The 26886-nt window shown below is 48.8% G+C and overlaps 1 protein-coding gene across 1 annotated transcript; it reads right to left on the bottom strand.

The window, feature by feature from the left end:
• Positions 1-1585: 1585 nt before the first annotated feature.
• LOC148160037 (uncharacterized) lies at positions 1586-26886 on the bottom strand. The gene is made up of 2 exons (XM_088005296.1): positions 23369-26886; positions 1586-1767 (listed from the first exon to the last, which is right to left on the bottom strand). Exons 1-2 carry the CDS (start codon positions 25632-25634, stop codon positions 1586-1588), a joined length of 2448 nt encoding a protein of 815 aa, XP_087861422.1. The 5' UTR covers positions 25635-26886.

Below are 26886 nucleotides of genomic sequence, written 5' to 3'. Positions count from 1 at the left end.
TTATCTAATACTAGGCTGATGTACCCTGGCGGTCATTATGTCTCACTCTATTCTGTTTTTGTAATATTATGTATTTTATATCTCAATCAAGATTATAAACAAACAGAAAAAGACAGATGCATCTTGGAAGGCGTGCCAGGTGCATGCTGGAGGAGAAAGAGGGGGGAGGGGAGAGTTAAAGGATTTTAAGGCATTCCCCCTGCTGGTACCCCCATGCATAGCATCATAAAACAACATGGAACAATAGACTTTTACAATATGTACAAATACATGAAAACAGAAATGAAAAATACTTCTACAAATCAATGGGCTGTGATTGGCCTTACAGTTTATTACAATAACATTATTGAATATATTTACATTGATATCTTGTTTACTTAATATCATGCACAGTGTTGTAATATAATAAAATTTGTAATTTGTTATAAAATAAATGTCTTTTAATTATTAATATTTGTCAGTCTTTTTCATTTGATTAGGTTTTCATCTGGGTTGGGCTTTTTTGGAGAGTTCAATTTTCAATGACAGTCCAATGCTGCCATCTAGTGGAGGGTTAGGGATATAGGATGAAACCCACTTGCACATTAGAGCAAACAAAATAAACAAAAAATGGTAGGAGAGACAATCTTGGCACACTGAATATGTGGAAGGGGCCTCAGATACCCTCCAAGTTTGGTTGGTGTGGCTCCTTCCCTTGACACAGCTGCTATTGACCTCCATTCATTTGAAGAATTGCTCATTGAAAGCAACTCCAAAATTATAAGTGCTCTTTATACCAAACTTGGTTTTCTATGCTCCCTCCAACCCTCTGAAGGTGCCCACCATGTTTGGTGGTCTGAGCTAAAGACTCCAATTCATTTTTCTGCCTACTCAGTCTGGCTAGGAATGTTCTATAGAGCTGGGTTTTAACCTAACTTCAATTGCCTCTTAGTTCAACTTAGCCAGATTTTATTAAATGTTTATTTCTTTTTGAACTCTGTTTTGGAAATAAATCACACTTCACTTTTAAAATGCCATCTCTGATCCTCTGTTGGATGAAAGATTTGCTGCTCTGAAGACTGGACTTTGGTTTTAAGAATCTACTCTTTATTTTTTATTTGATTTGATTTGTCTTCAAACTCAGTTTTTAAGACAGAAATCACAGCTCAGATTCAAATCTCATCTCTGAGGTTCTGCTGTGTGACAAAAATGTTTCTAAATGCCATTCTGAACATCAGAAATGGCCTTTAAAATGTCTGTCAGCGTTTCAGCATTTCCCATAATGCATTGCATAGTGGGGCTTCAAATTGTAGCTTATACTTCAACTGTTTTTGCTGCAAACATTAATAAACCATATACTGTTGTGATCAGAATGAGCTCAGCTGTTGAACTGGATGACTTAGAATGAACTTGGAAACATGTAGAAAATCGGCACCATGACTCAGAATGGAGTGCATTTAGTTGAACTGCTGCCTGCTGATCATAGAAGATGCATCCCATGGTGGCAGTTTTCGGTAAGTTAATGTGGTCATATACCCTTTTTTGGATCATGTAATATTGTTCATTCTAGAGGTCTTGCGGTGTATGATGGCACTAGAATGACTTTTTACTCATACTGGGGTGATGAATCCCAGCAGGTGCCTGGAGACCTGGAAGGCTGCAGCTTCCTGCAGACTTCCAGGTCTCCAGGTCCAGGTTCTCCTTCCTTCCTTGGGAGGATGGCTGGGTGGTGATACTTTCCTATGGTTGCTTTTGTTAATTCCTCTAGGTGGCACTGGGAGGTGCCACCTAGAGGCATAGGGAGGTGTAACAAAATTGTGGAGATCTGCTGGTACACAGTTCATGTTTGCTAGCTTGGTAAAGGTGAGTCAGTGCCCCACCAAGCAGACCATCGGGACTCAACCCAGACCAAAAGAGAATCAACGGAGAACGCTTCTGCTTCCTGGGCATGCTAGTTCCACCTTGCGGTGTTAACGGATAGCGTGTTTTTGAAACCAGGGGCGCGGTACGTATCAGCCTTCCCAGGTTCCGCCTATAGGAACAGCACGTGGGAAAGGTGACTCTAGGACTCAGGAGTCTTAAATGCAGTCCAGTCTTCTATGAGGAATAGCCTCTCACACAACATGCACACCAACTGGTATTCTTTCTTTAGTCTTACAGCTCCACTCCTAACTGCTAAAGGAATGTTAATTACAGAAAATCTTCAGCTTAAAAGGTCTGTTAAACAGCCTTAACCTCCTAAGACCTGACCTCTTGTATTATTAAATCCTTTTATTTTTGCAATCATTAGGTCCCAATCAGCCCAAACATAAAAACTGTTTTACATGATGTAGTTGAGAAAATTATGTCCACATATGAGGACACTCAGTATAAATTTCCAATCAGCCCAAACATAAAAACTGTTTTACATGATGTAGTTGAGAAAATTATGTCCACATATGAGGACACTCAGTATAAATTTCAGACAATATTCTCACAATTGATTAATGAAATCCAAAATAGGGTTACAATCTTTCTTTAGTTTCTGTTCACATTAGCATTATTTCTGAGTTCAGAAACAAAATGATACACAGTAGTGACTGTTTCAGCAATGTGGCCCATTCAAAGTACTACTAACAGGTATGGGAAGGCATGGGTCCCTAAAAAGTAAAATCCCTCAAAGGAAATTGGATTGCTGCTGTTCTAAACAGTTGATTTAAATGTTTGAATATGACACTTGAAACATTTAATTCAGTCTTAATCTACTCCAAACTATTTTTCCCCATATGGGAGTGGTTCCCAAACTTTTTCTCCTGCCCCCCCCCCAGTAGTTTCCAAATATTTTCTGGGCCCCCCTATGGTGGGGACGTTCATTGGGGGAATCGACTTCTTTGGGGGCAAAATGAATGTACGTAGCTGAACATAGACTACACCAGTAGCCTACAAGCTACTTGTTAAGCTTAAGGTGCTCTATTGACATTAGTCATCTTTTAGCTAACATTACCTGCATCCAACAGCTTTACTCAATTCAGTCAGTTAGTTTGGGGGGAAAACTAAAAAGTTATTTCTGTTTTGCTGGTTTGCTGCCATGATTCTAACACACCTGCGTAGCTCCGCACAGCAGCAGTATGTCTCGTTCACTGCTGCACAGGACCCAGCGCAAGTGTCATAGCGCTCATGTTGCATTTAAAGGCGGCTCAGAAAAACAGGTTATGACATGTTAACAATGGACTAAACAGATTTAACTGCTGATAAAAGTGACAGATACAGGATATGGGAAGTGTGGAAGCCCCTACTGTAAGCCCCTACTGTATCAAATTGACAGGAATAACAATTTGCCACTCTAAGGTAAAAACCCAGCGCATACAGCATTCATGGTTTTTTTTTCATCCAGACGGCTTCCCGCCCCCCCCTTGCAATGGCACGCTCCCCTCCCCCACCAGGGGGCACGCCCCACAGTTTGGGAACCTCTGCCTTATGGGATCATGCCTACACCTGTCTAAACAGCTTTGTAACAATTGCAATCTGCCTGTAAGCAGAGCACCATGCAAATAAAACTTCACTCAATTTGTTCTGATGCGCTTTTTGTTGTGATTTTAGTTTTGTTTATATTGGGTTTATTTCTCTAGTGAGTCTCCATGTTGTCCTGTCCTCCCCTTTATTGATCCCAGGTGTCTCATTCCCTGATTATCCTCTCTCTTTATTTAAACCCACCTGTGTTCTTTGTTCGTTGTTGTGTCCTTGTTTAAGTTGTAGTTCCAGTCAGTCCATGTATCATATGTTCGTTAGTCAGTGCTACCAGTGTGAGAGCTTTACTGTCTGCTCAATTGTGCTGCCTGTGATTTTGGAACCATTGTGGATAGCTTCTTTTATTAAAATAAACTTTTTTCATCTCTCAACTTGGTCCTACGACGTCTTTCTCATAGCACCCCAATCCAATTCATGACACTTGTGCTTTGCATTGCAAGTTTTTTGCTTTTGGCATATGGGCATTAGCCATTCTGTGGACTGAAACATGGAGCAATGCCTTCACTTTTCCATTGGAGTAAAATGTCTGGGTCCAATTCCCATTCTGAAATGTCAGTTATCATCAAGCTAAGCCAATTTTGGCTACTTCCATACAAAACTGCATGATGCTCTTCTTGGTGTACCACACAGAGGTCTTTGCAGTACAATAGCCAGCTATTGGCCAAAGCAAAATCTGTAATTGGTACCCTCAAAGTCCATTTCTTTCCACTTGTGTGGTTGCAACTCATCATAAGGTCAGTTACACCCATCTTGGAGTTTTATATATGGACAATAATTGGTTGTGAGATGGGGCACTTATTTCTTTTTGACATCTTTGTTGGGTGTCTTCTGGTTGTCTTGCATGAACAGTAGACATCATTGGTAGTGGCACATTACAATACCATTTCACCATGCAAATATATCAATACTTGTAATTTGTGTTGAAGCTCCCCCAACCCTTTAGTTGGTATCTTCATCAAACTGATTCTTACAGTAGTAACCTACATCAATTTTATTTTAATGCATTCCCCACGTTTGGTAGATGTAAATAAACCTTGGCTCCAGTCTGAGACAGACCAAACCTTCCAAACCCAGATTCTAGATCTTCAACCTTTGAGAATCACCCCTATTTAATCCCAGTAACCCCATCTCTTTTCAGAGTAGTGCTCTGAAAAAATTCCCTGTAAATTTTTTTGTAGATTTATCTATGAAACATGCTATAGTTGTACAAGAGTAAACTACTAAAACCATCCCACAATCTAATTTCATTCTCATTTTTTGACATTAATAATACCCTAACATTTTCTACTAAACTAATTCTCAGTTATCATAACTGGACATTATTGGAAATAGTTTAATTATGCTAGTTTTAATTCTAGCTTTAACTTTAGCACATTTTAAAAATATTACACTGATCCTGATTCTAAAAAATAGACCTCAATTTAGGTTAGATTTACTCAGTTTAATCAATGTATAACTTAATCAGCAGAACACTTTTCTTATGATCCCAATTTCATTAAAATTAGTTTGATCATTAAGCTTTTAGTAGATCACATTCTTGAGTGTACTTCATATATTCATCTGAACATGTTACTTCATTAAAACCAAAGTATAAAACTAATCAGAAAATATTGTGTAACAGCTGTTTTGGTATTGAAACTGCTCATATAAGATTTAGAAAATATTGTATGAGATGTGCTATTTTTATAATCAAAATCTGCTTATAGATGCACTGGGTCATTTCAGTGTTCAGGAGAGCTCTGTGATTTGGGAACCAGTTTTGAGGCAATTTTAAATAAAAACATGGATAGTTGATAAACTTTGGTCCCATTTTCTTTAGTAAAATGTTTCTGTATGAAAATAAACACATCTATTGTTCCTGCCTTGGGAAAATGCAGGAAGGATTAGACAGCGATGAATTTATCCTTAGCCTTGGTAACACCTGCATGTTCTCTGTTGTGCAAACAGCAACATGTCATTACGGGCCATTTCAGACCACCTCTAAACTGTGCGTTAGAACGCACCAAAAAGTCGAAACGCCTTTATAAAAAGTTATTTAGCTTAAACAGCTAGTCAGATCACTGGGGTAGAACTTTCTTAACTATCACGCAGTGGTTTCTAAAGGTGCATCTTCAGATTTTTGTATTTTGCAAAGATAATTTATTTTGTGGCTTTGGTTTCTTATGTTGAGCTGTTGTAATTTCATGCACTTTATTCTTAATAAAATTCTTAATTATTTTGAAATTGAATGGTTACTTTTTTCTGTTTCACTTTTACACACATGACATTATCAGACCTGGGTAGATGAGATAAGCAACAGGTAGTAAAATGTGTAATTTCTAAACATCTTCAACAAAATTTAACTAAGTACCTATATCCACATATTGGTAAATAATTTGAAGAAGCATAGTAAATGATTATTAAAAGTTACATTTTGTAAGATATCACATTAAACACTTTTTTACATCTTAAAAAAATAGCAAATGTATTTTTACCGGAGTATAATTTAGATAAGATTTTTCTGTAACCTGTATTTTGTTTGCCACTAACATGTGGCAGTAAAATTGACCTCATGTGCTGATTTCCAAAAAATGTGGATGTGAAGTCATAGGACAAGTTCCACATAAATTTGTACTTGGTCCCTTTAATTTAAATTAATAAACTGGCAGTTCATTCAACTTTTTAGTGTTGTAAATCATCACATGGTATAAGACTGAATTTTCACATTATCAGTTTACACATTTCAACATGTCAAGTGCAAAAATAGTGATATAAATGCATTTAAATATTTTTAAGGAATAGTCCAACTGGGGAAAACCTAACGTTAGGGGTTTAACGTTAGGGGTTTAACGTTAGGGGTTTAACGTTAGGGGTTTAACGTTAGGGGTTTAACGTTAGGGGTTTAACGTTAGGGGTTTAACGTTAGGGGTTTAACGTTAGGGGTTTAACGTTAGGGGTTTAACGTTAGGGGTTTAACGTTAGGGGTTTAACGTTAGGGGTTTAACGTTAGGGGTTTAACGTTAGGGGTTTAACGTTAGGGGTTTAACGTTAGGGGTTTAACGTTAGGGGTTTAACGTTAGGGGTTTAACGTTAGGGGTTTAACGTTAGGGGTTTAACGTTAGGGGTTTAACGTTAGGGGTTTAACGTTAGGGGTTTAACGTTAGGGGTTTAACGTTAGGGGTTTAACGTTAGGGGTTTAACGTTAGGGGTTTAACGTTAGGGGTTTAACGTTAGGGGTTTAACGTTAGGGGTTTAACGTTAGGGGTTTAACGTTAGGGGTTTAACGTTAGGGGTTTAACGTTAGGGGTTTAACGTTAGGGGTTTAACGTTAGGGGTTTAACGTTAGGGGTTTAACGTTAGGGGTTTAACGTTAGGGGTTTAACGTTAGGGGTTTAACGTTAGGGGTTTAACGTTAGGGGTTTAACGTTAGGGGTTTAACGTTAGGGGTTTAACGTTAGGGGTTTAACGTTAGGGGTTTAACGTTAGGGGTTTAACGTTAGGGGTTTAACGTTAGGGGTTTAACGTTAGGGGTTTAACGTTAGGGGTTTAACGTTAGGGGTTTAACGTTAGGGGTTTAACGTTAGGGGTTTAACGTTAGGGGTTTAACGTTAGGGGTTTAACGTTAGGGGTTTAACGTTAGGGGTTTAACGTTAGGGGTTTAACGTTAGGGGTTTAACGTTAGGGGTTTAACGTTAGGGGTTTAACGTTAGGGGTTTAACGTTAGGGGTTTAACGTTAGGGGTTTAACGTTAGGGGTTTAACGTTAGGGGTTTAACGTTAGGGGTTTAACGTTAGGGGTTTAACGTTAGGGGTTTAACGTTAGGGGTTTAACGTTAGGGGTTTAACGTTAGGGGTTTAACGTTAGGGGTTTAACGTTAGGGGTTAGGGTAGGGTTAGGGTTAGGGGTAGGGGTTAGGGTTAGGGTAGGGGGTAGGGTTAGAGGAATGGATCCCCGATGGCCTAACCTGTCATTGAATATGCTGCGCCATGGCGGTTTCTGCTGCCTAGAGTCTATGACGATCCCCCTGGCCACGGTGCAGCACATGAATGGGGATTTGGGGATCAGTTTTAGCCATTCGGGCGGACCCGCAGTGTCCTCGCAGACACACTCGGGGGAGCTCTTGTATTGGTTTTGGAAGGGTCCTTGTGTTCCACTGTGGAGAGGGTTTCTCTGAGTTCGGGGGTGATGCCGTTTGGGCTCATTCCTGACACGTGGAGTCAGGCGAATGGGGAAAGCGTTTCCAAATGCGGGATGGAGGTCTGGGGGGGTCGGAAGCGATGCGGGGGGGTCACCTTTGCCCTGAGGAAGCACTTTAGCCACATGGGGACATTTGGTTATTTGAAGAAATACGTGTTTGGGGTCGATCCGTGACCCCGTGGGTGTGTGGTTTCAGCCATAAGTCGACATGGTGTGGTGCTGCCCTATGTCTGCGAGGGACGGGGGCAGGGTACAACAGCGCTTTCAGTCCGGCTCTCATTTTCACAGGAATTGTGTACGAGTTCCTCTAGCTGAAGTTTTGTTTTTAACTCTGCCTTGACTTGTTTCCGTCGGCCCTTTGACCGGGCGACGGGATGGAGGTGTGGGTGACATTTGGTTATTTGAAGAAGCACGGGTTGGGGGGTCGATCCGTGACCTCGTGGGTTGACGGTTGCAGCCATAAGTCGACATGGGTCGGTGCTGCCCTATGTCTGGGAGTGTGTCGGGCCCTGAAAAAATCTTTTGGAGCTCGGGTCCGGGGCGGGTGGCCTTTGGGCCGGTGGGGGAGGGTCCCGGGAATAAAAGGGGAGCGCTTTTGCCATCCGGAAGACTTTGGTTAAGGAGCTATAGGGCCGCCACGAGGGAGCCGAAGGTGGTGCTGCCGGATGTCGCGGGCCTGCAGGCCCGAAAGGTCAAGCTCCAGAGGTCACGGGCGGCTAGGAGGGGCCCAGGCGGGCGTCCCGCCGCCCGGCCGCCCTCCGGGCGGTCGGGCGACGGTTCCCCTTTGGTGGGGACCCAGCGGGAGGCGTTACTCTGAAGACAGACCGCGGCGAGAACTACAGGGAACCCCAAGGGATGGTAGGGTCGGGTTCAGGGTCCCCGGAGGTCCCAGAGACGCGGGGTTCGGAGCGTAGGTCGGGCGGGTTCCCGGTTACAAAAGCCCGGGGTCCGTCGGCGCCTGGAGCGGCCCGGTTCTGTAGAACCGGTTTGCCATAAGTCGACATGGGTCGGTGCTGCCCTATGTCTGCAAGTGTTTTGGGCCCTGAAAAAATCTCTTGGAGCTCAGGTCCGGGGCGGGTGGCGTATGGGCCGGTGGGGGAGTGTCCCGGGAATAAAAGGGGAGCGCTTTTGCCATCCGGAAGCCTTTGGTTGAGGAGCTATAGGGCCGCCACAAGGGAGCCGAAGGTGGTGCTGCCGGATGTCGTGGGCCTGCAGGCCCGAAAGGTCAAGCTCCAGAGGTCACGGGCGGCTAGGAGGGGCCCAGGCGGGCGTCCCGCCGCCCGGCCGCCCTCCGGGCGGTCGGGCGACGGTTCCCCCGAGGTAGGGACCCAGCGGGAGGCGTTACTCTGAAGACAGACCGCGGCGAGAACTACAGGGAACCCCAAGGGACGGTAGGGTCGGGTTCGGGGTCCCCGGAGGTCCCAGAGACGCGGGGTTCGGAGCGTAGGTCGGGCGGGTTCCCGGTTACGAAAGCCCGGGGTCCGTCGGCGCCTGGAGCGGCCCGGTTCTGTAGAACCGGTTCGCCATAAGTCGACATGGGTCGGTGCTGCCCTATGTCTGGGAGTGTGTCGGGCCCTGAAAAAATCTCTTGGAGCTCAGGTCCGGGGCGGGTTGCGTTCGGGCCGGTGGGGGAGGGTCCCGGGAATAAAAGGGGATCGCTGTTGCCATCAGGAACCCTTCGGTCGAGGAGCTGTAGGCCTGCCACGAGGGACCCTACGGTGGTGCTGCCGGATGTCTGCGAGTCATACGGAAGCACGAGGTCATGCTGCCAAATGGCCTCGACCTGTCGAGCCGCGGTGCGGTCTGCCTTGGGTGTGAGGGCCTTTTGACCTACGGAATCATAGGGTGATGATCCCAAATGGCTGCCTTACCAGAGGCACGAGCCATAAGGAGACGTCCAGGGGTTCCACCGAATGTCTGAGCCTCTGCCCGGGTCCGGGTTCACCGAGCTGGGGGCGGGTTCCAGCCATTTGCTGGAAGGGTTCAGCCATTCGGTGGAACGGGACTTGTGCCCTCTCTACAAAGTGCCCAGCCATAAGGAGACGTCCAGGTGTTCCACCGAATGTCTGAGCCCCTGCCCGGGTTCCGGTGCCCCGATCCCGGGTAAAGAAGCTCCATAACTCCCCCCCCCGGCGTTCCAGGACGGGGGCCGGCCCGGCGGAGGTGCGGGGACCGTCCCCCGGTTCCGGAGAACCGTGCAGGGGTATTTTTGACAACTTGTAGCGGGGCTGAGAGTGTCCGAATCCCGGGGAGGGTCCAGCCATTTGCTGGAAGGGTTCAGCCATTTGGTGGAACGGGTCTTGTGCCATTTTAAAGTCCCTGGCCATAAGGAGATGCCCATTGTTCCCACCGAATGTCTGAGCCCTGCCATAAGTCGACATGGGTTGGTGCTGCCCTATGTCTGGGAGTGTTTTGGGCCCCTCCAAACTCTTTTGGAGCTCAGGTCGGGGGCGGGTGGCCTTTGGGCCGGTGGGGGAGGGTCCCGGGAATAAAAGGGGAGCGCTTTTGCCATCCGGAAGCCTTCGGTCGAGGAGCTGTAGGCCTGCCACGAGGGACCCTACGGTGGTGCTGCCGGATGTCTGCGAGTCATACGGAAGCACGAGGTCATGCTGCCAAATGGCCTCGACCTGTCGAGCCGCGGTGCGGTCTGCCTTGGGTGTGAGGGCCTTTTGACCTACGGAATCATAGGGTGATGATCCCAAATGGCTGCCTTACCAGAGGCACGAGCCATAAGGAGACGTCCAGGGGTTCCACCGAATGTCTGAGCCCCTGCCCGGGTTCCGGTGCCCCGATCCCGGGTAAAGAAGCTCCATAATTCCCCCCCCCGGTCCTCCAGGACGGGGGCCGGCCCGGCGGAGGTCCTGGGACCGTCCCCCGGTTCCGGAGAACCGTGCAGGGGTATTTTTGACAACTTGTAGCGGGGCTGAGAGTGTCCGAATCCCGGGGAGGGTCCAGCCATTTGCTGGAAGGGTTCAGCCATTCGGTGGAACGGGACTTGTGCCATTTTAAAGTCCCTGGCCATAAGGAGATGCCCAGGGTTCCCACCGAATGTCTGAGCCCTGCCATAAGTCGACATGGGTTGGTGCTGCCCTATGTCTGGGAGTGTGTCGGGCCCCTCAAAACTGTTTTGGAGCTCAGGTCGGGGGCGGGTGGCGTTCGGGCCGGTGGGGGAGGGTCCCGGGAATAAAAGGGGAGCGCTTTTGCCATCCGGAAGCCTTCGGTCGAGGAGCTATAGGCCCGCCACGAGGGATCAGAAGGGGGTGCTGCTGGATGTCTGCGAGTCATACGGAAGCACGAGGTCATGCTGCCAAATGGCCTCGACCTGTCGAGCCGCGGTGCGGTCTGTCTTGGGTGTGAGGGCCTTTTGACATTCGGAATCATAGGGTGATGATCCCAAATGGCTGCCTTACCAGAGGCACGAGCCATAAGGAGACGTCCAGGGGTTCCACCGAATGTCTGAGCCCCTGCCCGGGTTCCGGTGCCCCGATCCCGGGTAAAGAAGCTCCATAACTCCCCCCCCCGGTCCTCCAGGACAGGGGACGGCCCGGCGGAGGTCCTGGGACCGGCCCCCGGTTCCGGAGAACCGTGCAGGGGTATTTTTGACAACTTGTAGCGGGGCTGAGAGTGTCCGAATCCCGGGGAGGGTCCAGCCATTTGCTGGAAGGGTTCAGCCATTTGGTGGAACGGGTCTTGTGCCATATTAAATCTCCCAGCCATAAGGAGACGTCCAGGGGTTCCACCGAATGTCTGAGCCCCTGCCCGGGTTCCGGTGCCCCGATCCCGGGTAAAGAAGCTCCATAATTCCCCCCCCGGTCCTCCAGGACAGGGGCCGGCCCGGCGGAGGTCCTGGGACCGGCCCCCGGTTCCGGAGAACCGTGCAGGGGTATTTTTGACAACTTGTAGCGGGGCTGAGAGTGTCCGAATCCCGGGGAGGGTCCAGCCATTTGCTGGAAGGGTCCAGCCATTCGGTGGAACGGGACTTGTGCCATTTTAAAGTGCCCGGCCATAAGGAGACGCCCATGGTTCCCACCGAATGTCTGAGCCCCTGCCGGGGTCCGGGGAGGGCTTCCGGCCATTTGCTGGAACGGTCCAGCCGTTTGGTGGAACGGGGACTTGACCTAGGGTTATCAGGGGTGGGGTTAGGGTTGAGCTCCCTGGAGGTCCCAGAGCCACGGGGTTTTTTGGCCAGGGTAAGGCGGGGTCCCGGTAACGGAACCCCGGGTACGGAACCTCCTTGAGCGGTCCCGGTTCCGTAGAACCGGATCTGGACATACGGAATCATAGGGTGATGATCCCAAATGGCTACCTTACCAGAGGCACGAGCCATCCATGAGGAGACGTCCCGGGGTTCCACCGAATGTCTGAGCCCCTTTTTCGGGGCTAGGGTTTATCGGGCGCCCGCCCGAACCTCCACGGGTGCTCTGGGCTCGGTTAGTCTTGCGGTCGCATCACCCGAAGCAGAGCATGATTTTTCTCTCGACCCCAACAGGAGGGAAGAGGTGCCAAAGGCGCCCTTCGCTTCTCGCAGGCACTCGTTGCATCCTGTAATTTAGCGGTTCGGGAAAAGGGTGGACTCGGTGGATCCTGTACTTTAGCGGCTCAAGACAAGGGAGGGGGAGAAGGAGAAGCAGAGCGAGCTACGGAGACGGACGTTCTCACATACTCCCTCCCTTTCGCAGCCCCAATCCATTGTAAGCGTGGCACCTTCAACCACAAGACTCCTCGATCCATGCGGGTGACCTTTTGCTCATAGCGCTTATGACGTCGTAGCAAGTAATTTAGACACATAGTAGCACCACGTGGTGCTGCCTTATTTCGGCCATTGAGCAGCACCACGTGGTGCCTCTTTCTGTCAGGAACGGAAAAAGAAGAGGACAGGAGCAGTTACGCTCTTCGCTGTACCACAATCATTGAAATGGAGCTCAAAATCAACCCCTAAACTATCGGAGCCACGTGATTGGCAACATTTTGAGCTAAATCCCCCCCCCCCCCGAAAAAACAAAAACAAAAGCCTCGGTAGCCAAGACCGTTATCGAACCCGGGTCTCCCAGCTGGGGGCCGGTGTTCCTGTACACCTGGCTATCAAGGCAGGTTTGTCTACCACGTTCATAGGACTTGTAACCTCATCTAAAGATTAAAAAAAAACTAAAACACAATAAAAAAACAAGAGGCTTTCTGCAGCCAGCGGGAAGCGAACCCTGGTCTCTGGGGCGGAGACCGGGCGGCTAAACCGCTAAACTACAGGAGCCATGTGGGTTTCCTTGGCTCATAGCGCTTATGACCTCATAGCAAGTGATGTAGACATAGGGGATCATCAGCGTCCGGACGTGCGGAAGCAGGAGGTGGTGCTGCCACATGGCCTTGACCTACGGAATCACGGGGTGGTGCTCCCAAATGGCTGCTGCCTTACCAGATGCACGAGACATAAGGAGGCCCCATTGAAAAGGATGTCCGGATGTCGAGGCTTCCCTATGTCCGAAGCGCCTCCTTATGTCTGCGGTCGGCCAAAAAGATAGAAAAGGCCTGAGCAGCTTGTGGGAATCGTACCCCGGTCGCTGGGGGGGCGCCGCAGCAGATCCACCACAAGACTACTCGAGCCATACGGGTTTCCTTGGCTCATAGCGCTTATGACCTCATAGCAAGTGATGTAGACGTCTGGGATCATCGTCCGGGTCTGGACATGCGGAAGCAGGAGGTGCTGCTGCCAAATTCCTGCCTTACCAGAGGCACGAGACATAAGGAGACGCCCAGGGGCTCCGCCGAATGTCTGGGCCTCTGCCCCGTCCCCGGTAGGGGTTCAGCCATCCGCTGGAAGGGTCCAGCCATTTGGTGGAACGGGACTTGTGCCATTTGAAAGTCCCTGGCCATAAGGAGACGCCCAGGGGTCCCACCGAATGTCTGAGCCCCCGCCCGGGATCCAGTGCCCCGATCCCGGGTAAAGTAGCTCCATATCTCCCCCCTGGTCCTCCAGGACCAGTTCCGGCCCAGCGGAGGTCCTGGGACCGTACCCCGGTTCCGGAGAACCGTGCAGGGGTATTTTTGACAAGTTGTAGCGGGGCTGAGAGTGTCCGAATCCCGGGGAGGGTCCAGCCATTTGCTGGAAGGGTCCAGCCATTCGGCGGAACGGGTCTTGTGCCATTTTAAAGTCCCCATACGAAAAGTCTTTTTGTAGACTAATAGAAATAGGGTGGATGGTTGCCATTGGGGATCATGAGTGAGCGATCCTTTATGTCACCCAAAAAGACAAAAGAGGGTTCCCGGTGCAAGCGGGCCGCGAACCCGGGCGTCCCGGGTGGGAGCGCGGCTATTGGACCACTTTGCGAACCGAGATAAAGACAGGCTGGGCAAAGGAGGGGTTATGAGTGCGGGGGGAGCCGACAGACACTCGAAGGCATGAGGTGCTGCTGCCAGATGGCGTCGGGGGTGACACCGGGGAGCGTGCCCGCGCTTTTTGGCAGCATTCGCCACCGGGAGGCATCCCTGCCGTTCGGGGACGTTAGCCACCGTGCAGCAGGGAGCCATGCGCCCAACCGTCCTGCGCCACCTGGTGTCTGTTGCCCGCAAGTGCCGTTTGAGCCGCCATAAGGCAGCACTCGGAAAAAGTTCAAAGTGTTTTCGAGCTACTTTGCGATTTTCGGGCGGCCGCCGCGCGGCCGCCTTGCTCGCTAAAAATCGGGTCTAGTTGGAACGGAGTTCTCCAGGTCGTGCTCTTTCGGGCGCCCCGGGTCCCGCGGTCCCACGAGGTCCGGTTCGGCCGCTACGATTTTTCAAAGTGGGCCCGAAATGCTCCCGGATGGCTGGTTTTGGGGCCGTTCCTCTAAGTAGGGTTAGGGTTAGGGTTAGGGTTAGGGTTAGGGTTAGGGTAAGGGTAGGGTTAGGGTTAGGGTTAGGGTTAGGGTTAGGGGTTAGGGTAAGGGGGTAGGGTTAGGGTAAGGGTAGGGTTAGGGTTAGGGTTAGGGTTAGGGTTAGGGGTTAGGGTTAGGGTTAGGGTAAGGGTTAGGGTAAGGGTTAGGGTTAGGGTAGGGGGTTAGGGTTAGGGTAAGGGGGGTAGGGTAGGGTAGGGTTAGGGTAAGGGTTAGGGTAAGGGTTAGGGTTAGGGTTAGGGTTAGGGTTAGGGTTAGGGTTAGGGTTAGGGTTAGGGGTTAGGATAGAGGGCTACAGCCAAGTCAGATCAGTCAAAATGAGAATAACTCGTGAAGCGAACGTGCTACGGATGCCGAAGCCAGGTCTGCGGTGGGGTTCGCACGGGTTCCGGACGCGTGTGCCGCGACGGCTTCTTCGCCCGACTCAGGGTTTAGCCTGCGTGGGCCGACGGAGGATCAGTCGGAAACGGGTTAGGCGTTAGGGATCCGTGGGGTTAGGCGTTAGGGATCCGTGGCGTTAGGGCTGTGCCAAATCAGGGAATAGGGAAAAAAAAATCGAGCCTCCCCCCTAGCTTTGACTGAAATCCTGAGAGGTTAGGTTGAGGGAAAATATTGGACGGTAAGGCTTCCAAAAAAAAACAGTGAAACGGTCCATAATAAAAATAAATTAGGTTTGTTTTAGGTTTAGGCACGGAGAGCAAGATTTAAGTTAAAGAAACGGGGAGAAGGCCGTTCAAAGGGGAGAAGATAATTATCATTTTAAAAAAGGAGTAAAATTACCCATCAGTTAAATGTCAGGTGAAAGTCTTTGTGCAGTTCATTTATTCCTCCTCCGGATGGCGCCGGTCGAGCATCGGGTGACATTTGGTGGCACGGGATCATTTCTGGTGAGGGGAAAGGTGAGAAGTGGTTATGCGCACTTCAATTTTTCCGCCACTAGATGGAGTCGGTCGCTGCATTTCAGGCCAAATCAGGGAATAGGAGAAAGCAGGAGCCTCTTCCCTAGCTGGAGCCTCTTCCCTAACCGCTCAGAGCAGGATATAGGAAGAAAACCCAGTTGCTCATTTGAGCACTCGAAATAGCTCCGAAACGGTGAGCCTCAGGCGGGCGAAACTCGGCACAGAGAGTCTGCGGGTGGGGTGCCAGATGCCCGGGAATTCTGACCGGCGTGGCACGTTCCCCCGCCGTCGCTCCCATAGACTCCCATTGATCTGAAAAAGCGCACCGCTCAAAATGAATGGGGAAAGGCAAGGAGCATCGAGGTTGTTGTTTAGGGGTCCCTAATCAGATTGGGGTTAGGTGGAGCGAGGTCAAAGGTCACGAAGCAAACTGTACTTTAAGGGCCTTTTCTAACAAGTTTAGCTGTGACTGAAATCCTGAGAGGTTAGGTTGAGGGAGAATACTGGAAGGTAAGGCTTCCCAAAAAAACTGGAAAACGGTCCATAATAAAAATAAATTAGGTTTGTTTTAGGTTTAGGCACGGAGAGCAAGATTTAAGTTAAAGAAACGGGGAGAAGGCCGTTTAAAGGGGAGAAGATAATTATCGTTTTAAAAAAGGAGTAAAATTACCCATCAATTCAATGTCAGGTGAAAGTCTTTGTGCAGTTCATTTATTCCTCCTCCGGATGGCGCCGGTGGAGGAACGGGTGACATTTGGTTGTGCTGGATCAGTTCTGGTGAGGTGAGAAGTGGTTATGCGCACTTCAATTTTCCGTCCACTAGATGGAGTCAGTAACTGCCATCACATGTGCCAAATCAGGGAATAGGAAAGCTTCAGCGTCTTTCCTAACTCACAAGACACTAGGATAGAGGGCTACAGCCAAGTCAGATCAGTCAAAATGAGAATAACTCGTGAAGCGAACGTGCTACGGATGCCGAAGCCAGGTCTGCGGTGGGGTTCGCACGGGTTCCGGACGCGTGTGCCGCGACGGCTTCTTCGCCCGACTCAGGGTTTAGCCTGCGTGGGCCGACGGAGGATCAGTCGGAAACGGGTTAGGCGTTAGGGATCCGTGGGGTTAGGCGTTAGGGATCCGTGGCGTTAGGGCTGTGCCAAATCAGGGAATAGGGAAAAAAAAATCGAGCCTCCCCCCTAGCTTTGACTGAAATCCTGAGAGGTTAGGTTGAGGGAAAATATTGGACGGTAAGGCTTCCAAAAAAAAACAGTGAAACGGTCCATAATAAAAATAAATTAGGTTTGTTTTAGGTTTAGGCACGGAGAGCAAGATTTAAGTTAAAGAAACGGGGAGAAGGCCGTTCAAAGGGGAGAAGATAATTATCATTTTAAAAAAGGAGTAAAATTACCCATCAGTTAAATGTCAGGTGAAAGTCTTTGTGCAGTTCATTTATTCCTCCTCCGGATGGCGCCGGTCGAGCATCGGGTGACATTTGGTGGCACGGGATCATTTCTGGTGAGGGGAAAGGTGAGAAGTGGTTATGCGCACTTCAATTTTTCCGCCACTAGATGGAGTCGGTCGCTGCATTTCAGGCCAAATCAGGGAATAGGAGAAAGCAGGAGCCTCTTCCCTAGCTGGAGCCTCTTCCCTAACCGCTCAGAGCAGGATATAGGAAGAAAACCCAGTTGCTCATTTGAGCACTCGAAATAGCTCCGAAACGGTGAGCCTCAGGCGGGCGAAACTCGGCACAGAGAGTCTGCGGGTGGGGTGCCAGATGCCCGGGAATTCTGACCGGCGTGGCACGTTCCCCCGCCGTCGCTCCCATAGACTCCCATTGATCTGAAAAAGCGCACCGCTCAAAATGAATGGGGAAAGGCAAGGAGCATCGAGGTTGTTGTTTAGGGGTCCCTAATCAGATTGGGGTTAGGTGGAGCGAGGTCAAAGGTCACGAAGCAAACTGTACTTTAAGGGCCTTTTCTAACAAGTTTAGCTGTGACTGAAATCCTGAGAGGTTAGGTTGAGGGAGAATACTGGAAGGTAAGGCTTCCCAAAAAAACTGGAAAACGGTCCATAATAAAAATAAATTAGGTTTGTTTTAGGTTTAGGCACGGAGAGCAAGATTTAAGTTAAAGAAACGGGGAGAAGGCCGTTTAAAGGGGAGAAGATAATTATCGTTTTAAAAAAGGAGTAAAATTACCCATCAATTCAATGTCAGGTGAAAGTCTTTGTGCAGTTCATTTATTCCTCCTCCGGATGGCGCCGGTGGAGGATCGGGTGACATTTGGTTGTGCTGGATCAGTTCTGGTGAGGTGAGAAGTGGTTATGCGCACTTCAATTTTCCGTCCACTAGATGGAGTCAGTAACTGCCATCACATGTGCCAAATCAGGGAATAGGAAAGCTTCAGCGTCTTTCCTAACTCACAAGACACTAGGATAGAGGGCTACAGCCAAGTCAGATCAGTCAAAATGAGAATAACTCGTGAAGCGAACGTGCTACGGATGCCGAAGCCAGGTCTGCGGTGGGGTTCGCACGGGTTCCGGACGCGTGTGCCGCGACGGCTTCTTCGCCCGACTCAGGGTTTAGCCTGCGTGGGCCGACGGAGGATCAGTCGGAAACGGGTTAGGCGTTAGGGATCCGTGGGGTTAGGCGTTAGGGATCCGTGGCGTTAGGGCTGTGCCAAATCAGGGAATAGGGAAAAAAAAATCGAGCCTCCCCCCTAGCTTTGACTGAAATCCTGAGAGGTTAGGTTGAGGGAAAATATTGGACGGTAAGGCTTCCAAAAAAAAACAGTGAAACGGTCCATAATAAAAATAAATTAGGTTTGTTTTAGGTTTAGGCACGGAGAGCAAGATTTAAGTTAAAGAAACGGGGAGAAGGCCGTTCAAAGGGGAGAAGATAATTATCATTTTAAAAAAGGAGTAAAATTACCCATCAGTTAAATGTCAGGTGAAAGTCTTTGTGCAGTTCATTTATTCCTCCTCCGGATGGCGCCGGTCGAGCATCGGGTGACATTTGGTGGCACGGGATCATTTCTGGTGAGGTGAGAAGCGGTTATGCGCACTTCAATTTTTCCGCCACTAGATGGAGTCGGTCGCTGCATTTCAGGCCAAATCAGGGAATAGGAAAGCTTCAGCGTCTTTCCTAACTCACAAGACACTAGGATAGAGGGCTACAGCCAAGTCAGATCAGTCAAAATGAGAATAACTCGTGAAGCGAACGTGCTACGGATGCCGAAGCCAGGTCTGCGGTGGGGTTCGCACGGGTTCCGGACGCGTGTGCCGCGACGGCTTCTTCGCCCGACTCAGGGTTTAGCCTGCGTGGGCCGACGGAGGATCAGTCGGAAACGGGTTAGGCGTTAGGGATCCGTGGGGTTAGGCGTTAGGGATCCGTGGCGTTAGGGCTGTGCCAAATCAGGGAATAGGGAAAAAAAAATCGAGCCTCCCCCCTAGCTTTGACTGAAATCCTGAGAGGTTAGGTTGAGGGAAAATATTGGACGGTAAGGCTTCCAAAAAAAAACAGTGAAACGGTCCATAATAAAAATAAATTAGGTTTGTTTTAGGTTTAGGCACGGAGAGCAAGATTTAAGTTAAAGAAACGGGGAGAAGGCCGTTCAAAGGGGAGAAGATAATTATCATTTTAAAAAAGGAGTAAAATTACCCATCAGTTAAATGTCAGGTGAAAGTCTTTGTGCAGTTCATTTATTCCTCCTCCGGATGGCGCCGGTCGAGCATCGGGTGACATTTGGTGGCACGGGATCATTTCTGGTGAGGGGAAAGGTGAGAAGTGGTTATGCGCACTTCAATTTTTCCGCCACTAGATGGAGTCGGTCGCTGCATTTCAGGCCAAATCAGGGAATAGGAGAAAGCAGGAGCCTCTTCCCTAGCTGGAGCCTCTTCCCTAACCGCTCAGAGCAGGATATAGGAAGAAAACCCAGTTGCTCATTTGAGCACTCGAAATAGCTCCGAAACGGTGAGCCTCAGGCGGGCGAAACTCGGCACAGAGAGTCTGCGGGTGGGGTGCCAGATGCCCGGGAATTCTGACCGGCGTGGCACGTTCCCCCGCCGTCGCTCCCATAGACTCCCATTGATCTGAAAAAGCGCACCGCTCAAAATGAATGGGGAAAGGCAAGGAGCATCGAGGTTGTTGTTTAGGGGTCCCTAATCAGATTGGGGTTAGGTGGAGCGAGGTCAAAGGTCACGAAGCAAACTGTACTTTAAGGGCCTTTTCTAACAAGTTTAGCTGTGACTGAAATCCTGAGAGGTTAGGTTGAGGGAGAATACTGGAAGGTAAGGCTTCCCAAAAAAACTGGAAAACGGTCCATAATAAAAATAAATTAGGTTTGTTTTAGGTTTAGGCACGGAGAGCAAGATTTAAGTTAAAGAAACGGGGAGAAGGCCGTTTAAAGGGGAGAAGATAATTATCGTTTTAAAAAAGGAGTAAAATTACCCATCAATTCAATGTCAGGTGAAAGTCTTTGTGCAGTTCATTTATTCCTCCTCCGGATGGCGCCGGTGGAGGATCGGGTGACATTTGGTTGTGCTGGATCAGTTCTGGTGAGGTGAGAAGTGGTTATGCGCACTTCAATTTTCCGTCCACTAGATGGAGTCGGTAACTGCCATCACATGTGCCAAATCAGGGAATAGGAAAGCTTCAGCGTCTTTCCTAACTCACAAGACACTAGGATAGAGGGCTACAGCCAAGTCAGATCAGTCAAAATGAGAATAACTCGTGAAGCGAACGTGCTACGGATGCCGAAGCCAGGTCTGCGGTGGGGTTCGCACGGGTTCCGGACGCGTGTGCCGCGACGGCTTCTTCGCCCGACTCAGGGTTTAGCCTGCGTGGGCCGACGGAGGATCAGTCGGAAACGGGTTAGGCGTTAGGGATCCGTGGGGGTAGACCCAGGGCTCCCATGTGTCCGGAGGTTATAATTGAAAATGCCACGCCATGCCGAAAAATGCTGCCTAGGGGCTATGAGGTCCATGTTGGCCACGGTGCAGCATTTGAATGGGGAATTGGGGATCAGTTTTAGCCATTTGGGCGGACGCGCAGTGTCCTCGCAGACACACTTGGGGGAGCTCTTGTATTGGTTTTGGAAGGGTCCGGGTGTTGTACTGTGGAGAGGGTTTCTCTGAGTTCGGGGGTGATGCCGTTTGGGCTCATTCCTGACACGTGGAGTCAGGCGAATGGGGAAAGCGTTTCCAAAGGCGGGATGGAGGTCTGGGGGGGTCGGAAGCGATGCGGGGGGGTGACCTTTGCCCTGAGGAAGCACTTTAGCCACATGGGGGCATTTGGTTATTTGAAGAAATACGTGTTTGGGGTCGATCCGTGACCCCGTGGGTGGGTGGTTGCAGCCATAAGTCGACATGGGTCGGTGCTGCCCTATGTCTGACGGGGGCAGGGTACAACAGCGCTTTCAGTCCGGCTCTCATTTTCACAGGAATTGTGTACGAGTTCCTCTAGCTGAAGTTTTGTTTTTAACTCTGCCTTGACTTGTTTCCGTCGGGTTAGGGTTAGGGTTAGGGTTAGGGTAGGGTTAGGGTTAGGGTTAGGGTTAGGGTTAGGGTTAGGGTTAGGACGAGTGTTGCGGGTTGGAGCAGGGTTTGGGTTCAAGGTCAAAGGTCAGGAAACCAATATTGGTTCCCCAAACCAATGCCTCTTACCCTCTACCCCGCCCAGATGCACGGGCACGTCCCGCCCGGAGAATCAACAGTGCAGCCTATCTCTCGTTGAGGCCCCTGGGGATCTTAGTGTCCAACCTGTGGATCCAGAGCCTTTCAGCTCTCCTCCTCTGGGCCGGAGACCACGCCGGGTTGGAGTTCAGCACCAGAGCCGAAACAGAGGTCCAACCGTGCCTAATAAAGTGTCGAATTAGGGGTACATGTGTCTTTTTTTGCTTTTGAATATTATGTCTGTGTTGGACAAAACGGGTGAGGAGGGTGTTTCCCGTTTCGCCGACATAATTCATTTTACAAATTTTACATGTGATTAGATAAACACAATTTTTTAATTTAGGGTGGCCTAATTGATCTAATTTAAAAATTGTGTTGTTAAATTTATTTTGTACCCAACTCAACTGTTTGAAAAAATCACTCTGACCTTTCACCTTGGGTTTCTCCAGAGGTTTGACTTCAGCTTTAACTAGGAAGTCTCTCAAATTTTTGTTCCTTTTATATGCCGCAATTATTCTATAATTTTGAAGTAAAGAGGTTTCTGATTGGAATTTGGTGAAATTTTGTTTAATATTATATACAAATTGGCCTGCTGAAGAGGTGAAGGTTGTGATCAGAGGAAGTAGGGGAGACGGATCGGGGGGTCTGGACTCAAGGAAGCCTTTCCTACATGCCCTGAGGAAAGTCCTGGAATATCCTCTTTTGGAAAGTGCAGAGAACAGGATCTTAACAGCCTCCTCAAAATCTGCTCTCTGCGTACATATCCTGTGGAATCTGAGGAGTTGTGACTTGATGAGGCCGGCATATGTGTGCCTTGGGTGATAACTGGTTTTAAATAAGAGGGCATGTGTGTCTGTTTCTTTGAAAAAAACCTTGATATCCAATTTGTGTGTCGTGTCAAAATTTGGTCCTTTAAAGGTGGTTGTGTCCAGAAAATCTACCGCTTTAACGCTTGTAGTGGACTTGACTGTAATGGAGGGATTGTATGTGTTTAAATGATTGAGGAATTCCTTAAAGTCTTCTTCAGAATGAGTCCAGACCCCCCAGATGTCGTCCAGGTATCTGAAATAAAATAAAGGGGTCTTTCTGCAAGTGCTGAGGGCACCCTCCTCCCAGTCAGCCATGAATATATTTGCATAGGCAGGTGCAAATTTTTTACCCATGGCTGTACCTTTCACTTGCAGGAAGAAGTTTCCGTCAAAAACAAAGTCATTCCTTTTCAGGTTGATCTCCAGCAGCTGGATTAATTCACGATCTGGCCTCCTCGAATCTGGGTACTTAAAGAATATTCTTTTAATGCAACTAATTCCTTCATTTATATCAATGTTAGTGTACAAACTGTCTATGTCAATGGTAAATAGAATAGAGTCCTGAGGTAGGGAAATTAATTTGATTTTTTCAATAAAATCATAGGTATCTTTAATATAGCTTTTGTGTAATATGGATAGAGGGTATAAATAATGATCAATAAATTCTGCTGTGTTATATGTTTCACTCCCACAGTCTGAAACAATTGGTCTTCCATGTGGGATCTCATTTTTCTTGCTCCAAGCTTCTCTTTTTTTGTGTATTTTAGGGAGCAAATAAAATCTCCTGGCTCTGGGTTCAGGAGGCCCAAGCAGGTAAGATTTTTGTTTAGCATTAATGAATTTCTTTTTATGTAGATTGTCAATTATTTTTCTAATTAGGGGGGCTGTTTCTTTATAAATAGGAGCATCCAATTTCTTATAATATGTTTGATTGTATAATTGTTTATAGCCCTCCCACAGGTACTGTTCTCTATCCATAATCACAATAGCACTGCCTTTATCAGCAGGTTTAATTATTATATTCTTGTTATCCATTAATTCTTTAAGTGCTTTGCTTTCTTCTATAGTTAGGTTAGGTATGGTTTTACTAAATTTAAAGTTTTTATCTAGGTATTTTAGATCTTTATTAATTAATTTTCCCACCTCAGGAGGAAGAGCGTCGATTGGAGGAGACCAGTCGGATTCAGGTAAGAAAGGTAGGTTCTTATTACTGTTAGATACATCATCCTTGTAATACACTGCTAGTTTAATTCTTCTGTGATACTTTTGTAATTCAAACCTCATTTGCATTTTAGTTATTTGTTTATTGTCAACCTGACTAGGAATGAAGGTTAGACCTCTGCTCAAAAGGGAACGCTGTGCATCACTCAGAATAAAGGATTTTGAAAGATTACAGATATTATTATGTACAATCTGAGAGTGCCCTTCCTTCTCTCCAAGGCTCTCAGGGCAATCTATTTTAACCACTCACCCCAGTGGTTGAGAAGACGGGATGCAGTGGCCTTGGTCCAGTGGATTCTGTCCCTGGCCACCGTGAAGGACGTCTTCTTCAGTGCAGGGATGTAGAGAGGAAGCTGCATGATGTGAGTGTTCAGGTGAGAGAGGATTGCCTGTTCATGTTGAGGCAGAGCAGATGAGAAGTTGACCTCAGGAACATAAACATCTGCATTAGGACACTTGGTCCTGGCAGCTCTCACAGCCGCCTTCATCTCTCTCACAACAGCTTCCTTGTTTCTCTGGGATCTGTGGTTGATCCCCAGAGAGAGGATCAGACGCTCGACACCCTCGTTGATCTGCGTTCTTCCAAACAGGTGTGTCAGATGTCTCCATCTGGCACCGGAGAAGCTGATGACCTGCAGATCAGGGTTGCTCACGTTCGGGAACCTCGCTACGTTGGAGTCTCCGATGATGACACATCTGCTGTCGAGGTTGAGGGCCCAGTTCCTGGTCTTGGACAGGACGCCCTCCTGCCCGGCTGTCATCAGGGCCCGGCCGACAGAAGGGCCCGTGGGGCCGGCCGTGGAGGAGACAGAGGCAGGAACACCAAACGTGAGCTTACGTTGAGTGCTGACCTGTAGCCTGCGTTGGATGGGGGCCATCCTGGGTCGCAGAGAGGTCATTCGAACTTCACGAAGGGAGGGTGTGGGGGTGGAGGAGCGGGTAGATGGAGATCTGTATCTCTGGAGCTCCTCCTGCAGGAACTCAGCCACAAAGGAGATGTCCTCATCTAGAGCAGGAGTTGACCTTCTCTGTGGAGGAGCAGGCACAGGGGTTTGAGCTGTTCTCCGGGGGACAGAGGTGGTTTCTCTGGCTGGGTCCTGCTGACGTTGGGGCAGAGGAGTGATGTTCTCTGCTGCATGGTGAGGGGGAGGGGGGCTGCATGCTGCATCCAGGCTCCTCACAGATGTCACAGGTGACCAGTCATTTTGGGGAGGATCTGTCATGGTAGCTGTGGTTGACATGACAGGTCTAGGGGGTGGGGGAGGAGGGGGGGAGGGAGAGGAGGAGGAAGAGGAGGGGGAAGATCGAGGGACCACCGGTTGGGAGGGGGAACGGTGGAAGTAATCATATTCATCCTCCTCCTCTGTAGTTGCAGCTTGAGTTGGTGGAGGGTGATCAGCAGGTTCACCCTCTGTTTCTGCAGCTTGCTGAGGTGGCCCATCATCCTCTGTATTCAGGTGCCGAGAGGATGGGTTGGATGAGGAGGAGGAGGAAGCAGCAGAGGATCCAGCAGGAGAGGGGGGAGCCCCATCATCATCTGAGGCCAGCAGGTAAGCCTGGACATCATCTGCTACAGATGGGTTGAATCTTTTGCCCAGGTTGCGTTTGGCCCATTTCACAGCAACCTCCAGCGGTTGCAGCATGTCGCCACCTAGTGCCAGAAGCAGCTGTTTTTCTTCTTCTTGCACATCCTGATAGTGTTGCCTCAGGATGCACATTGTGTTGAAGGCCCAGTTCCTGGCATTTCCATCAATTAAATCGAGTGTTTTAATTGATGGATTGGCAGGTTTGATCGCCTCAGCCAGGTTGATGGTGATCCGCTGGATGGCCGGTGGGTCACGATCTTTCTGGGATACATTGTTGAGGTGGTGGGTGGCTTTAAGCAGCCTGTGTAGGGATCTGACCTTAACGGTAAAGTCCGGGTCGTCCGATTGCTGGTATTCGGTGCGGTTCGGCCTGTTCCGTGGTGCTGGGCGTGGTTGGGGCTGGCGTTGCTGCCGCTGCTGAGGCTGCTGTCGCTGCTGTCTCCGTTGCTGGCGCTGCTGCTGTTGCCACTGATGTTGCTGGTGCTGATGCTGCTGGTTGTGGTTCCGACGTGGTGCTCCGTTGTTGTTCCAGCCCCGGGAGTCAGTACGTGGTTGGCGGTACTGGTTGCGGGGCTGGGAGCGGTATGGTTGTGGTCGGAAGTCCACATCGCGACCATAAGGACGCGGCTCACGGCGTTGCGGAGGGTACCTCTGACGTGGCTGGAAGGATCCGCCGTGTCGGGAAGGAGGGTACTGCCGCTGGCGGTGTTGTGGACCGGAGCTTCTGCTGCGATCCGCCGTGGGGTAGCGGGTCACCGAAGCATAGCTGGGCCTCCAGCGTTGTTGAGGGGGGTCCCAGTTGTTCGGTGCCGCTTCGTAGCTCCGGAGGTAGCGGTTCTCCAGTTGCCGGTTGCGTTGTCTGCCGCGGTGGTAGTGGACTGTTGTCCAGTTGTCATCCTCATAATCCAGAGGATCAGAATTCCAAACCATTTTGGATGGATGATAAAAAAAGTTTTATAAAAAAATCTAAACTGTGATTAAATGAAAAAATAAAAATTAACTAAAATAGAATAAATGAAAAATCGGGAAAACTGAACTGCTTTTAAGGCCGTTCGGCACTTATTTTATTCAGAACACGAGACAAGCAAACAAAACGCGACGTTTCGGTCAAAATTAAACCTTCATCAGGCAGTCTGCTGTCTCAACTAAGAACATCGGTTAAGATTCAAGTATATAAAGCAGAACAGTTTCAAATTTCGCACTTCAAACAAGCAGAATAAACAGTTGGCTCTGATTGGCCGAACGAGTGCAGGTAACACGTCATAGAACAGGAAGGGAGGGGGGAGGCTGAGGAGGAGATTTAAACATATACAAACACCAAATAGCGCTCCCGCCCCCTACTGGTCAAAAAAAGGAACTGTATCCAGTGCAGTGGAAGGCCAACAAACATATTTACAGGTCAGGATGGCAAAACCATAGAAAATCAATAAAATTATGCAACATATTTACATATTTACAAGGATAGTTCAATATTTACATTATATATACATGTTTTAATAAAAATTAGGTTTTAAACAACTTTTATTCAACCGTTCAGGATTAAAAATAAAAGTCAAACATATAAATTAAGACAGGTGATGCACAGCGTGAGTGTTTAGGGATTTTGGTTAGGGGAAATATTTACATTTAGGGTTAAAATTATAAATTAGGGTTAATAATGCATAGTTTTAAGTGGTTAGGGTTAGAAAAAAATCTTTGGTAAGGGCATAAAAGAAAAATATACAAATTAGGATGGTTAGGGTTAGAGAAAAATCTTTGGTAAGGGCATAAAGAAAGATATTCAAATTAGGAGGGGGTCAAAGGTTAGGATTAGGCAAGGGAATGGGACTTTAGGTTTAGGCACTAATCCTTGATTGTTTCTGTGTTTTAAACAGGTGTGGAGGGATCCCATGGTCACCACAGAGAAGACAGGACACTGAAGAAGAACCCAGGCGGGAGGCACTGGCTGGTTAGGACGAGTGTTGCGGGTTGGAGCAGGGTTTGGGTTCAAGGTCAAAGGTCAGGAAACCAATATTGGTTCCCCAAACCAATGCCTCTTACCCTCTACCCCGCCCAGATGCACGGGCACGTCCCGCCCGGAGAATCAACAGTGCAGCCTATCTCTCGTTGAGGCCCCTGGGGATCTTAGTGTCCAACCTGTGGATCCAGAGCCTTTCAGCTCTCCTCCTCTGGGCCGGAGACC

Source organism: Poecilia mexicana, unplaced genomic scaffold (assembly GCF_051168715.1).
Source record: "Poecilia mexicana isolate PSO_F unplaced genomic scaffold, ASM5116871v1 scaffold_4, whole genome shotgun sequence".
Lineage (NCBI taxonomy): Eukaryota > Metazoa > Chordata > Actinopteri > Cyprinodontiformes > Poeciliidae > Poecilia > Poecilia mexicana.
Note: the sequence above shows the minus strand (reverse complement) of the source record. Positions and strands in the feature narration are given on the sequence as shown.

Excerpts from the sequence above, each read along its gene's own strand:
- LOC148160037 (XM_088005296.1), bottom strand. The coding sequence starts at position 25,634 with ATGGTTTGGAATTCTGATCCTCTGGATTATGAGGATGACAACTGGACA. Across the intron at positions 1,768-23,368 it reads CCGTCTTCTCAACCACTGGG|GTGGCACCTCCCAGTGCCAC; the intron begins GTGAGTGGTTAA and ends CTATGCCTCTAG.